We start from the raw sequence: 13,771 nt of genomic DNA, 5'->3' as shown, positions 1-13,771 counted from the left end.
GGAAATACCCTCACATATGTGAATTCACTGATGTCATTCGTCCATGGGAGAGGCTGAGCTGAGCGTTGATGACGGTTTCGTGGAGGCGCGGCTGCTGTTGCCCGTGGCGCAGCTCGCATCTGTGATCGAATAACGGCAGGATCCACCCGAGGACCCTTTCTTTCCCAGCTCTTGAGCTGAGATGAGACCCTTCCTTATTTCCAACATTAATCCTTCAGCATCGACCTTGGCCTATTTTTTTTTCTTTCATGACTGATCTGTAGCGTTGTGCCTTATTCGTGCTCTTTTGTTCTTAAGACTTTGGACTTGGCTTTTGGCTAGTCCTGATCTGACCAACCGTTACACCTTACTGCTGCTCCTATCTCGACCCCTTGCTTGGCGTTGCACCGACAACAGCATCAACACCTTGGACATTTAGAACTGTCAAATGACCGAGCCCGGTGATCCAGGATGGAAATGGTTCCCCAATGTCAAAAGCAGTTGGTCGCTGGACGTCGTGACGCTTCTCGCCGTAATTGGCGAGTCGTCCATGACTGAGCACTCTCAGACCATCACGGCATCTCTCCTATGCCTCCTCCCCCGACTCATCCCCGCGCCTCAGGCCCTTCTCAAGCCTTCTCGCCCAGGTCGAATGCCTGAAACATTGGCAAAAATGACGGGCGTCTACAGCGGGACGACACTCGACTCTGTGGGGTTCTTTGCAACCATCATCACACCTCTGGATGCGCTTCCTGCTTTCAGCTTCCGGGTACTTGAGATCAAGCATAGCGACCAAAGCCACTTTGGCGATGTTGAGATGCGATTTCCCTCCCGTAAGGATAGTTGGTATCGCCGAGGCCTTCACTTTATACAACAACGACGTTCGAGCTCATTCATAAAAGACAATGAGTCTAATGGCGGCCAAGAACTGCGGCCCGACCGCATTCCTCGATCTCCCGCGCTAGAAGATGGTGGGCTCCCTCTCCCGGCATCAGCAACCCCAACTTCAGCACGAAAAACTACAATTCGACTTCCAGAGGACACTGCCCAAGATGAGAACTTTGCGCCCCCAAAGCCGCTTGCGCGCCGAGCCACGGCCAAGTCAGTGGTTCAGGATATGCTTGCGAACCCAACTTTTGCCAACACCAAGAAACGTCCTGCTGTCCCTGCCGAGCTTTTCTCACCAATACACGTCCTTTCCGTCTTCTCCTGCTTTCTCAGCATAGCTATAGTGGGCTGCGCTATTCGTTGGAGGGATGGAAATGCTATTCTGGCTGTGTCTCTCATATCCTTTGCCTCGAGTGTGGTTGGATATGCTTCCTTCTGGCACCCCATCCTCATGAACCGCAAGCATACCAACGAAGTGCCTAGAGGCGATGTCATGATCCGCACACGCGAGGGTGCTTTTATCCTCATCAAGTGCACAGAAGAGGTCGCCCGTGAGCTCTACTCAGGCACTGAAGAGTGCCATTACCACGTTGGTGATCGCAGCTATCGACTCCTCATGGCACTTGGGACTACCCTGCTCATGTTGAGCGTCGTTCTTCTTGGAAACTGCACATGGAACTCGCAGATCTTCATTGGTGGATCGTACATTGTGCTCAATGGTCTCTATTGGGGCCTGGGCATGCTGCCTCCCTCATACTTCTGGGACCTCTCGCGGTATACTTGGGAGGATGTTACTCGCGACGATGCCAAGGACGCCCACCTGATCACGGATTCCTCAGATCAGCGAGAAGGCTATCCAAGCTACACACGCACTCTATGGTACGCTATTCGCGAGACCAGGCGTACAGGTTGGGTTTCTCGCAGCGGAGCCGCACCCGGGACGGACCAGTGGAAGAAATGGCTGGCAGAAGCGATGGAGAATGCCGCGAAAGGAAAGAGAGATTGGGAATCTGTTGCGAGAAAGGATGTTATCATGAAGGAAAACCTCGGCGACGAAGAATTTCTCGACGAAGCAGCTCAACATGCACCAGCGACAGAGGTTCAGACCGCCAAGAGACGACACCACCAAGATTGGGACAAGGATTCGACGTTTTAGATTAACTCGAGTCGCTTGTTCTTTGTCTGGACAATGGCACAGGAAAGCACCCATGCTGATACGTTGATTGACGAGGATACGATTATGGACAATGGATCTTGTGCGGGCATCTTTGTTTGGGAGCGATGGGATGATACTAGGAAATCTCCAGTTTGTATTTCTATAGACTGTGCAAAGCATGGCGTTCTTCTTCCAACGGATATAATACTAAAAGACGATGAAACCAAGGGATCTGATGCCCCCGGATACAATAGAAAAACCATACTGTTTGCAACTTTTAAAATGACATGCTTCTATGCCTTTCTGGCGCGCGACCGTCTCGTGTCCCAAACGCCGGCTCTCTGTAAAGAAAATGCGCCATGGCCCCCCCTTTTGATAGTCTCCAAGGTCCAGTAACCAGGTATAGGGGCCGATTTAATCGTCAAAGTAGATGCCCTTCTTCTCCGAGATGTCAATTGCACCGCCACGGTAGCTGCCCCTCTTCTTCTTGTTCTTCTCCTTGGTGAAGCCCTTGCCCTTGGTCACGATCAGGTCCTCGTGTGCGCGCTGCGAGTAGGTGATAGGGACGTATTCGTTGGACGCAAACTTGGGGTCGACCTTGATGTTCTTGGGGATGCGCGAGAAGGGCTCGTTCTGCTTCTTGCGACCGTTGGTCAGGACGGGGTCAGGGGGCAGGGGAGGGTTCGTCGAGTCTGTCTCGGCCTCCGGAGACTCCTTGCCGTCTAGGGTGACGGACGAGTCGGACGAGTCCTTAACCTCCTTGCCCTTTTTGCCCTTCTTGTTGTCTGAATCAGAGTCAGAGTCTGAAGAGTCGGATGAAGACGACGAGCCATCAGAGTCGGGTAGTGGAACCTGAGCCGCAGTCTCAGCATCAGCCTCATCGTCAGAGTCGGAGTCGGAATCAGAATCAGAGTCCGAGTCAGAATCCGAGCTGGAGCTGGAGCTAGAGCTGGAACTAGAGGAGTCAGAGTCGGATTCGGCGTTCTCGTCGTCGGAACCGCTGTCCGAGTCGCTTTCGCTGGAGCTGGAGCTCGAGTCGGATTCAGAGCTAGAAGACTGGTCCCGCTTCTGCTTCTTCGCTCGCGGCTCGTCGTCGGAATCAGAGTCGGAAGAGCTCGAATCGGATTCGGAGTCGGAGGAAGAGTCGGAGGAAGAGTCGGAGGAGCTATCGTCGACTGGGGCCTTGCGCTTGAGGTTCTTGGTCGCCTTGGGCTTGGGGGCTTCGTCTTCGCTCTCGCTCTCGCTGCTGCTGCTTGAGCTCTCAGAGGACGAGTCGGCGTCCTTCATATCCACATCCTCTCCATCGTCGCTGGAATCGCTGTCTTCAGAGCTGCTCGACTTCTTCGCCGAAGCCTTCTTCTTCTGGGACTTGCTAGGCTTGGCGCTGGCCTCGCCCTTGGAAGCCTCCCAGGTCTGGAAAACGCTGACGAGCGAAGCGCTGGTCTCGGCGCCAGTTGCCTGCCAGCCCTTCTTCTCTCTCTGCTTCTTGAAAGCATCGTGGGCACCCTTGAAAGCGTGATCGGAGAGGAAAGACTCTACCAAGTCCATCAGCTGGCCAGGGGGAGGCGCAGAGGCGGTATCATCGCTCTTGGCCGCGGCGGCCTTGTTGCTTTTCTTGCCCATGGTGTCTGCGGAGGGCTTGACGGGGTTCAAGGGATTGTTGGAGAATAGCCACGAGGGAGGGTTCTGTTTCGAGCCAGACATGTGCTGATGCCACGAAGCAAAGGTTAAAAAGTCGGAATGGCGGAGGAATTGGAAGGCTGAAGTTGGCCAAAAATTATTTCTTTGAGGCTGGAAGAAGCAGCGGATCGACAATGGCTGCTGGAAAATTTCTGTGGACTTGGTGGGGCACGTGCTGTTATCAGCGCTTATCGAAGAGCCCCACTGTTTAGCCAGGGATGATGCCAAGTACTCCTGAGATGGTCCCTGAGGAGAGAAGTATGATTTGCTAGCATGGGGGAAGAAGATACTTGAAATGATGTGTGAAACAGGTGATGCAAGCTGTACCCTGGTATTGGAGAAACCTTTGATGGCGCTAGCTCAGGGCAGGGTACCTTACTCCAGCCGCCGTCCCTCAGCGACCAAAGCACGTCCCAGTAGCTGCATCATCGCCTCTTTGGGTTTCTCAAACAAAACAATCCCCAGCTTTGACTCTGTCCACTTTCGTTCCCATCACGATACACGCCCCGGCGATCCTCGACTCGAAATCCCTTGTTTACACCCGAATCGGAAAAATCGTTCGAAAACCTCGTTCGCTGGTCTCTTCTTTTACCAGACTGTCCTTGCAGCGATCTTCTGATCCAGCTCTGATGGTGTTCTCTTTGTTGCGACTGAGCGACAACCACTTTGCATCGCAATCATGAACGCCACGAAGCGCAAGTTCAACACGCTTTTGCAAGGAATCGGTTCTTCACACTCGAAAACAGGCGACGATGCTGTGTCACATGCTGAGGCTGGTTCCTCGCCTTCGCGCCATGCAGCCTCAAGCCCTCCAGGCTCGACAGCACGTGTATCTGGTGTCGATGCCGAGTTACTCCAGAAACGTCGACGACTTGGCCTGCCAGACTCGACGGCGCCTGTTCTAGCTAAGAAGGGCAGCCTAACGGCTACCATTTCTTCCATTGTTTCCCGACGACCGCAAGCTCGGGATCCCTTGAAGAGCCTCAAAGAATCACCAGCAAAGTACTCTCCGAGTGATCGAACCGAACTCTTGAGAAGACTAGCCACTTTTCAAGAAATAACAGATTGGACGCCCAAGCCGGACAAGGTGAACGAGGTGGAATGGGCTAAGAGAGGATGGGTATGCAATGGCAAAGAGACAGTGCGCTGTCTGCTTTGCCACCGAGAGCTGGTTGTTAAACTCAACCGCAAAGTGGTTGACGGTAAAGAGGTTGCTGTGTTGGTGTCATCTGAGATTGGTATGTTCCGTCGCCTGGCGATGCCCTATCCACCATCTAACGTTTCGATAGAGGAGGCTTTGGTCGATAAATACGCTGATCTTATCGTCACCTCACACCAAGAGGATTGTCTATGGCGCAAGCGAGGCTGTGACGGTAGGTTACTTCGCTTGGAGAGGGTCAACTCCAAAGTGCTGACATCCTATTCCCAGATTCTCTTCTTCGCCTGTCTCTCGCCAACACGAGCAGCAGTCTCAAATCTCTACGAGAACGATACGATGAGCTCCTGTCGAGAAAATCCTTCCTTCCCTATGAGTTCAATCTTAGGCTCCCGGAAGAGCTGAAGCTTGACGAAATTCTTGCCCAACTGCCCGCTGATTTCTTCACCAACCCGGCGCCTGCCAACCCTGAAGTTGGATCTCGCCCGAACCGAGTTGCGCTGGCGCTTGCTCTGATGGGATGGCAGGGACTTGACAATCCTCGCATTGGTGCTGTCCCCAATTCCGCATCTTGCCATACTTGCCTCAGACGGCTAGGGCTTTGGATGTTCAAGAGCAAGGAGGTTGCGGACGATGGCGAGGTTCTTGTTCCTGCTCCTATGGACTTCCTGGACCCTGTTAGGGAACATCGTTTCTTCTGCCCCTGGTCCAACCCGGAGACCCAACGTCAGAGCCATGCCCATACTCGACCAGAGCAGGATTTGCCGGGGTGGAAAGTGTTGATGCAGACACTGGCTAATGACGCTCACCTTCGTAGCGTCTATGAAGGCCGCTCACCAGCACGACACCGAGCTCAACGATCGATCGGGGCCCCCTCAACCCCGCGGAGACCTGGGACCGCTGCTTCTATCACCACACCACAAACACTGCCTGCCATGCGCACCGCCACCCCAGACTCTGCTGGCGTAACGGGCTCGGATCATGTTGAAGAGGACGAAAAGGAGAGGGACGCAAAAGACAAGGAACGATGGGCAAGATTGAGGAGAGTGAAGAGTTTGTTCGACAACAAGGGCAGCAGAAAGCTGCGGCACTCTATAAGCCGTTCTATCAGCCGACCAGGAACAGCGCACTCAACAAAGTCGGGAGGAGGTCAGAAAGAATGATGTACATTGTATGGATTGTTTGGAGTATGAGCTTGATGATACCATAATTGCGGAAATAGGTAGTATGAGTGGCGCGAGATGCTTTTGGGAACATGATCAACCTTTAACTCAATATTGAATGTTCGAGCAAGGTTCCTTCGACTGGATCTTGTTGTGACGTCTGTGTGCTCTGCCGACTAACGTCCATATGCGAGTGGGATAGCTGAATGGTCGTCTGCCGTGACTAGGCTTTCCATACGATATCATCGAAGGAAACAATTTCCCCAGTGTAGGTCTTTGTCTCGTCCTGCTTCTCAACTTTTCCTTTAATGTCGTATCCAGCGAGTTCGAGGATTGCGAGGCGCACCCCCCCAATTCCGGCTCCATTGCCCATCCGGCGCTGTGTCTCCATCCCGGCTGCCGTAGCATATATACTCGTTATACGGTCTGATCCCTCTCTCCACTTGCCAGGGGCAAGTCTATCCTGCCTTTCGAGCTCCTTTTCAATTTCTTGGGAGAGAGTGAGGCATTCAACCGGCCATTCTTCGCCACATTTGTCCGCCTTGGTGATCACGACTAGAGTCCTCGTGTTTGTTCGAGCAAGCGTCTTGAGCATCCATGTGTCCATCCCATAATTGTCCTTTTCGGCGGGTATCAAAATGATGGCGCCTCGTAGCGTCTTCCTGTGGGTAAGATACTGGATGATTGTCTCGCCCCAACTCGCCTTACTCCTGTATCCATAACCTGGCGTATCCATGAGGATAAGGCTATGCTTGGGGGGAGCATCACCCTTGCGGATGAGCTCGGGAGCAATTTTTGGCCGGGGTCCGACTCCGTAGGCATTCATTGTAGTTGTCTTTCCCGGCCGGTGGCTCACTTTGGCGAGATGAAAGTCGGTGACGAGCGAATTTAGAAAGTGCGACTTGCCAGCGTTGGAGGCCCCGACAATAACAATCTCGGGGATGTGGTCGTTTTCGGCGTGATGGCTATAGGATGCTGCCGAGTAAAGCAGCTCACTCGGCTGCTGAAAGAATTTTGCAGCTGCAGCTTGAGCTGGCCTTTCCTTTTCAATGACTTGAGCTGTCTGAGCATTGCCATTCTTGTAACAAATGGACGTTTTCCAAAATAGGAGCCGGTTATGACCGCCCATGCCCCGCGAACCCTCCTTGTGTGGTCTGTCATGTCTGGCATTTTCATGATCGAGTGCTATAGATGCGAGAATCCTTTGACCACTTGCCCTTTCGCCACTTTTCCTTTGACCAATTCTCCTTTGGCCACTTGGCTTGAGATTTTCAGCGGGGGAAAAGGCGAGGCTTTCGCGGGAGCTGGGGCCTCGGGCTCTGTGTTGTTTTTTTGATGTGCGAGTACCGGACCTATGTTGGTACCGTTGACCGGAAATCGAGGAGAATGAGCGTGCATTTACTTGTTGGGGTCGTAGGGGAGAAGAGATAGATTTGCTAGGTCCGAAGGCGTGTAATAGCCGCGGCCGTATCATTTTGAAGACTTGCCTCCCGTGGTGAAAAGTAGATTGTTTGGTGATTGTCAGATATTTGACCCAGACTAGTCGTCTAATGGTGAAACAATAAAAATGTGAAATATTGAGGTAAGGGAACTAAAATTACGAGTAGGAATTTGCGAGGGTGAGTTTGAACAGAGAGGATGAATTTGAGCTGGCTTGAGTGAAGCATCACGACCAAAGGATTTCCAAGAGATGCATCACGTGACAGAAGAAGCTGCACAACTCCAGGAGATCCACCAGCATTACTGTAAAGATGGGCTGAGGGCGGCTCAAAACAAAAGTCTACGTTCCTGGAGGCCTATAACTTTGACTCTACTGCGTGAAAGGGGTTTTAAAGGTGGCGGCATCTTCTCATAGCCAAGCTGGCCTAGGCTTTTTCACCTGAATATCGTCAACAGGCTCTGTCTCACTCTTGTCGATTCTCGGCACCCACGAATATGACTACTACCAACCTCACAGAGCTTGACGCCCATGAGCAGCCCTCGGATGAAATGCGGGCGGAGTGGAAGAGCTTCATGCGCCAAGACCAGAAAAGCCTCCTCGATGACCCTCGCATTGATGATCCCCGCGCTCCACTGGAAAAGTCTGGCTTCCGTATAGTCACGACACTTTCAAGAGCGCAGATTGCAAGCAGCTTCGCTCACCTGAATCCTGACCTTGCCTCTGAAGCCGAAGGCGATGTCTCCGTTATTCATCATCCCCTGATACCGGGTTTGTTAAGAATCCAATGCTGCCTTGCCTTGTTCATAGCACCAACTAACAAGTGATCTAGGTCTTCTTATCCTCCCATCGCTACTCCCGTCGACAGTGCAGAGGGACCTGTTGGACCGTCTAGTACATCGCGATCTAAGTAACCCAAAGCATCAGACCAACCTCCATCTCCATTATGACCTCCCTTACCCGGAAGGTCAGCAAGATGACGAAAAATCGTTCTTCGCCCTTCACCCAGATAGTCCTGCCTCATTCATCCCCAAAGACCCCAACGTCCACAAGCCACTCTCCATCAAACAGGTTCTGCAACGAAAACTGCACTGGGTCACGCTGGGTGGCCAATACGATTGGACAAACCGCGTGTACCCTGACCAATCGCCTCCTCAGTTTCCTGACGACATCTCTCGCTTCCTGGAGGGTCTCTTTCCCGAGACGGTAGCCCAGGCGGCCATTCTCAACTTTTACACCCCGGGAGATACCATGATGATGCATCGGGACGTCAGCGAGGAGACCGACAAGGGCCTCATCAGCCTAAGTCTGGGCTGTGATGGCCTCTTCATGATCGCACCGAATGCCGCCCAGCCCCAGCCGAAGAGCGAAGCAGCTGGTGACAAGGAGTACTTGCTGTTGAGGTTGAGATCCGGAGACGCCATCTACATGACCCAGGAATCCAGATCTGCCTGGCATGGAGTGCCAAAAGTGCTCAAGGGGACATGCCCTGGCTACCTAGAGGATTGGCCCGCGTGCGAGGATGGCAAGTTTGATGAGTGGAAGGGATGGATGAAAAGCAAGAGAATCAACCTCAATGTTCGGCAAATGAAAGATTAAACCACGAAGTTTCAAATGGTTAGAGTTGTTGCGAGCTTGGATCTAAGGAAAGTAGGGATAAATCATGACGCTTGGTGCCTTGTTGTTTCTGTTGTGATCTTGTGCATTTCTTCATTCGAGGGAAGCGCTTATTGGTAAGGGGCTGCCTCTCTTCCGCTGTCATAAATTAATCCAGAGCGACTGGCTAGGTAGTTGCTCGTCTGCTTTGAGGATTGCATATCATCTCGCCATATCCCTATACCCCCCAAACGCCTCTGATCAAGCAAAGCCGAACCCCTGTGCATTTTCCAACGCCATTCCGAGGCGTTCCCTCAATACGTCTTTATCTCTATATTCGGGAAGAAGGAGAGTCCCGTAGCATGTATAAGCCGTGGGCAAGTGCCCGCCATCCCCCTCTTCCTCTCCGTTTTTCTGAATCACGAACTGAAGATTTTTGATGCCCCCAACCGGAACTCGATCTGAGGATGTCACGAACTCTAGCAGCTTGCGTTTCATCCTATCGTCGTACCTTCTCACGACAGACCAGAAGTCTTTAACAGTATGATGCGACGCGTCCCAACCAACGTAGCGTGCATACCGTTTGAGCTCCGAGATGTCAATTTCTTGGATGCCTTCCACTAGTGACTGCAGAGTGGAGGGGCTGAGTAGAGAAAGTGACTTCTTGTCTAGGCATGCGTTGAAGCCACGCTCGAAGGCGATGTATTGCCGCCGAATGGAGATGTCCGTGAGATAGCGAATGTAATGAGTGACGTAATCATCTCGGTTCTCGTTCGTAACCAGGGGCGCGTCGTCTGGGTTCGAAGTCTGGGGCGGAGCGACATCATCTGAGCTTGCAGCTGCCCTAGGCCAAACCACGCTTTTGTCTGCCGACATTTCCCTGGTGATGTTGGTACCCAAGGCAGAAACTGAAAACTCGTAGGTGCGGGCAAAGATATCCTCAACCAGACCATCCTTTTCGTCCCATTCTAGGAGTGTTGTCAACCCGCTCGCCAGGTCCGGCCACCCATCAGCAATATGGTGAAGCTCCGCCACCGGCTTGCCCAGTAGTTTCCGGTACAGGGCCCTTGGGAAGGTGATAGGCAGGGTCAGCCCGTTGAACAGGGCCAGTGACATCAAGAGGCCGACGAGCTCATACTTCCAATCTTCGGTGAGTGACCCAGGGGCAAACCAGGCCATGCGTGTCCGATCGTCGACTGTGAAGGCGCCATATGCAGGGTCTAAGCACTCTGCGATGGCCAATCGAAAAAACTCTTGCTGAACGCCTCCCGAATCGAAGCCCTCTTCCCCGCCTTCCTCTCCTAAATGCACCTTCAATGGGCGGAGAAGCTCCCTCTCTTCCCGCCTCCATAGTTGGTCGAACGCATCTCGAGCAACATTTTTGCGACTAATTTCGAGTATCAGGTATTTGGATGAGCCTGTTTTCAAGAGGTCTTGCAACACCCTCTTGTGGTGTGGGTTGGTGACGAGACTTCCAGGGTCAATGATGGCGCTCATCCGTGTTTTGAGAGAGCTCGACTCCTCAAATACGCGACTCATTCGAGCGAAATTGATAGAGCGGAAGAATGAGACTAGGGTATCGGGGCTGAATATGTAAGGATAGTCCAAGATATGTCGTCTCCAGCGCGTCGAAGTAAAAGATAACCAGTCAACCGGCATTTCAACGGAGTCCAATCGGTCTGACAGATAATCAACACGGAATTGGATATCGCCCAGAAGGAGAAGGTTTCTGTTAGTGTCTATGTTCGAGGTTAGCATGAGATTTGTTACTGCCTTGCAAACACTACGGCCAGAGGTTGTCAACTTACGCATGGTCTCGATGAATGACAAGGCTCCTCCGAAGGGTCCATCCATGGCGAAGTCAGGTTTTCCATTCCACTCGTTCAAGATGATGGTACGGGCCCAATCGAGAAGCACTGTCGGAACGCGTGTTTCGTGCAAGAGGCGCTCAGAATGCGCGAATTCTAGAACCGAGGCCGAGCCCGTGCTGAGAAAGTCGAGCTGGCTTACAAGAGGCTGGAGGATGTCTGGGTCGGGAGTTTTGATGTTTGAGGAAGCTGTAGAGCATGCCATGTCCGCAAAACAACGTCTGGCTGTAATTGCGCAAAATAATCGTCGGGCAAGTCTGACGGCTAGGTCGTTCGAGAAAACGTCATCATACCCTAAACAACGAGATGAGGGCTGTCGTGCTACCGCGGTACCGCCAGCAAGTGTCAGGCCGTTGGAGCGTATTCGCGACATTTCGTACAAGGTGCGTGAATCAGGCACAACCGGCGCCGCAGCGACTAAAGCATGCATGCAGATGGACATCAAGTACCCTGCATCAACACTTGAGAGCCCTTTGGCACCCCTTTGGACCTTCTTGCCCCTGACCCCAGCCAAGCGATCTACTTGAATGTCTTGTGAAGGAACAAACAAGCGTCCCGCTGCCAACCAAAGGCTGTGAAGAACAAGACTTGATGCAACGCGGTTCATGCGATAAAGACAATACCATAGAGTCTGGGAGTCGTAGAGTTTATTGTCGCAGGTGAAAGACTGCACCACAGCCTTCGGGTCCATGAGAACATTGAAAAGAGTTTGCTCATTGAAGCCCTTCCACTGCTTCTTAGAGATAGCCGTGGGAGACGACGATCGACGACTCAAGGGATGTGAGGCGTTTTCCGGCTTGGGATATGTGTTGCCCGTTTCCTGGGGCGTGGTAAGGTAGCTCTCTAAGGTCCCATCTTCTTCATAAACGTCACATATGAAGTTGATAAGATCAACATTAAGTCGGGATAACGCCTGGGGCAAGGCTTCATTCAACCACACAGATGGAGGCTCTGCGTCTCCCTCAACGGAGTCTTTCACTTGTGGTACCTGGGCACCATGTTTGAGATGACGGCTTGGCGTACCGAGATTCTCAGTGCTGTGCTCTTCTCGTGCTGCATATGGCGAAGATGGCGGAGAACCTGTCGGTATTGAAGGATGTGAGGGTTTTGTCACGTTTTCGAAAAAGGCGGGTCTTGCTGGCACTTCTGGTATTGCCCGAGCTGAGGTTGTGATAGTGGCCTTCGGTTGTGCTGGCTTGTCATGGAGGATACTGCTCATCCGAGGAGATAAGATGGTTGATTTGGTGTTGTCCCTTCTTTCGATGGGGTTTACTGGCTCGTAAGGCGTCTTCTTGGCTTTGGGGGATGCTCCACCCCTTGACTTCGAGATCGAGCCGTGGCCGGATCTAGCACCCTTGGCACAGAATGAAGCATCATTAAGTCCAATTTCAGGCTTTGGAGGGGCCATATCTTGTGCTTCGTTTGGCTTTGTGTTGGACCCAGATGGCGTGGATGCCTGACGTTCGGGGTGTGGTGCCGTCCGTACCTGGAGAGTATTGACGTCGATTGCTGGTTTCGTCCGATGCGGCCCTGCGATGTCGTTGACTTGCTGCGACATGACCGTCATGCCTCGAGGTGTGAGCCATTCAAGCATCTTGAAGGTTACGGTTCCAAAAAGGTTGGCGGCAAACGATCGATGATCTTTGCTAGCGGGAGCCTCAACGACGCGGATATGAGGTGCATCGTCGCTTTGCGTCGAGTTTGAAGCTTGGTTCGTATGGAGTTTGGTGTCGGCTTGAGCCGGATATGCTGGGTTGTTGGTGGAAGTGAGCACTGTTCCTTGGAAGGAAGATGAACGCGAACGTTGACGAGTAGAAGGATTATCCTTGCGCAGGATTGGGGATGCTTTGAGGGAAGACCTCTTGGAGTCGGGATGCGGAGGTGAAGGTGGTCGTGGAGAGAAGATCAAGTTACCAAGGGCTGCGGATGGCTCCTTGGATTTGCGGAGGAAGGGACATAATCCGTTTTCGGGATTGTCTTGACTAGCCAAGTATACAGCCAGCGTTCTTGCACTTGTCGCGTTGTACCTGCGGATGGGCGCTTTGCCGGCTAAACGGCGTCGACATGTGAAGCAGGTGGGTGTTGCGCAGTTGACGTTGTCGCAACCGTATCGCAGTTGAACCACGTATCTATTCGCAACAAGTTAACGCTCTGCTGGTTTTAGTTGCAATGTCTAGCACAAACCTCTCAACTAAAAGCTGAAAGTCGTGACGGCGACTTGCCCGATGAATGGCATAAACCCGCGCCGGGTTCTCGATGTTTTGAACGTATGCTTCAAGTTCGGGCGGAGCGTCAGCAGGTAAGCGGGCGAAGGGCGCCTCTTGCCACAAGCCAGCGACCAGGTCGACGTCGGTCGCCGGCTCAATGGAAGAGACCCGTGGTCGAGAAATCTCGGGCGTCATGACATCTGAAGTCGAGGTCGCGCCACGACGGGCGATTGGGAAGCAAAGACGTTGCTTGTGACAGGGTTGCGTGCGGTAAGGGGGTCGTGGTTCAGCTTCTCATTCCATCGATCGAGATGTCGATATCGGTGTCGCTCGGCCGTTTGAGTGTCGAGAAGAAATGGGTATCAAGACGATTATGATATAGCTTTATTGTCGTTATAGTTTTTAGAGTGTGTATATGGTTGGGATTGGAAAGCAGAGCAATGATTGAAGTTGTGATGATGGAGAGGAGCTGCTCGTCAGCCTCGCGCAGGACAAGCGCTTTGGCGATTCTGCGCCACTTCCCGTGCATGCCTGCCCGATGACGGGGGACCCGCCAGCCGCCAGCGAAGTGCAAGTACCAGACCCACCCAAACTGGCACACGGCGGCTTACCAACTCAGATGAAAAGCTTCGGGCCGACC

The 13,771-nt window shown here is 52.7% G+C and overlaps 6 protein-coding genes across 6 annotated transcripts; 3 read left to right on the top strand and 3 right to left on the bottom strand.

Moving 5' to 3' along the window:
- Positions 1–427: 427 nt before the first annotated feature.
- MRS44_005832 (uncharacterized protein) lies at positions 428–2,023 on the top strand (the record flags this gene model as incomplete). The annotated part of the gene is made up of 1 exon (XM_046270048.2): positions 428–2,023. One exon carries the CDS (start codon positions 428–430, stop codon positions 2,021–2,023), a length of 1,596 nt encoding a protein of 531 aa, XP_046140593.1.
- Positions 2,024–2,437: 414 nt separating this feature from the next.
- Positions 2,438–3,727, bottom strand: MRS44_005831 (uncharacterized protein; the record flags this gene model as incomplete). Its single annotated transcript, XM_046280590.1, has 1 exon — positions 2,438–3,727. The coding sequence occupies one exon, from the start codon at positions 3,725–3,727 to the stop codon at positions 2,438–2,440; it is 1,290 nt and encodes a 429-aa protein (XP_046140594.1).
- A 655-nt stretch (positions 3,728–4,382) lies between these two features.
- Positions 4,383–6,022, top strand: MRS44_005830 (uncharacterized protein; the record flags this gene model as incomplete). The annotated part of the gene is made up of 3 exons (XM_046270050.2): positions 4,383–4,941; positions 4,993–5,076; positions 5,133–6,022. The coding sequence occupies 3 exons, from the start codon at positions 4,383–4,385 to the stop codon at positions 6,020–6,022; spliced, it is 1,533 nt and encodes a 510-aa protein (XP_046140595.1).
- A 223-nt stretch (positions 6,023–6,245) lies between these two features.
- Positions 6,246–7,496, bottom strand: MRS44_005829 (uncharacterized protein; the record flags this gene model as incomplete). The annotated part of the gene is made up of 1 exon (XM_046270049.2): positions 6,246–7,496. One exon carries the CDS (start codon positions 7,494–7,496, stop codon positions 6,246–6,248), a length of 1,251 nt encoding a protein of 416 aa, XP_046140596.1.
- A 461-nt stretch (positions 7,497–7,957) lies between these two features.
- MRS44_005828 (uncharacterized protein) lies at positions 7,958–9,059 on the top strand (the record flags this gene model as incomplete). Its single annotated transcript, XM_046274737.2, has 2 exons — positions 7,958–8,231; positions 8,293–9,059. The coding sequence occupies 2 exons, from the start codon at positions 7,958–7,960 to the stop codon at positions 9,057–9,059; spliced, it is 1,041 nt and encodes a 346-aa protein (XP_046140597.1).
- Positions 9,060–9,317: 258 nt separating this feature from the next.
- MRS44_005827 (uncharacterized protein) lies at positions 9,318–13,326 on the bottom strand (the record flags this gene model as incomplete). Its single annotated transcript, XM_046271980.2, has 3 exons — positions 9,318–10,795; positions 10,865–13,053; positions 13,109–13,326. 3 exons carry the CDS (start codon positions 13,324–13,326, stop codon positions 9,318–9,320), a joined length of 3,885 nt encoding a protein of 1,294 aa, XP_046140598.1.
- Positions 13,327–13,771: the final 445 nt, after the last annotated feature.

The sequence above is a fragment of the Fusarium solani genome, assembly GCF_023522795.1.
Source record: "Fusarium solani strain SB1 chromosome Unknown bctg00000003_1, whole genome shotgun sequence".
NCBI classification, from domain to species: domain Eukaryota; kingdom Fungi; phylum Ascomycota; class Sordariomycetes; order Hypocreales; family Nectriaceae; genus Fusarium; species Fusarium solani.
Note: the sequence above shows the minus strand (reverse complement) of the source record. Positions and strands in the feature narration are given on the sequence as shown.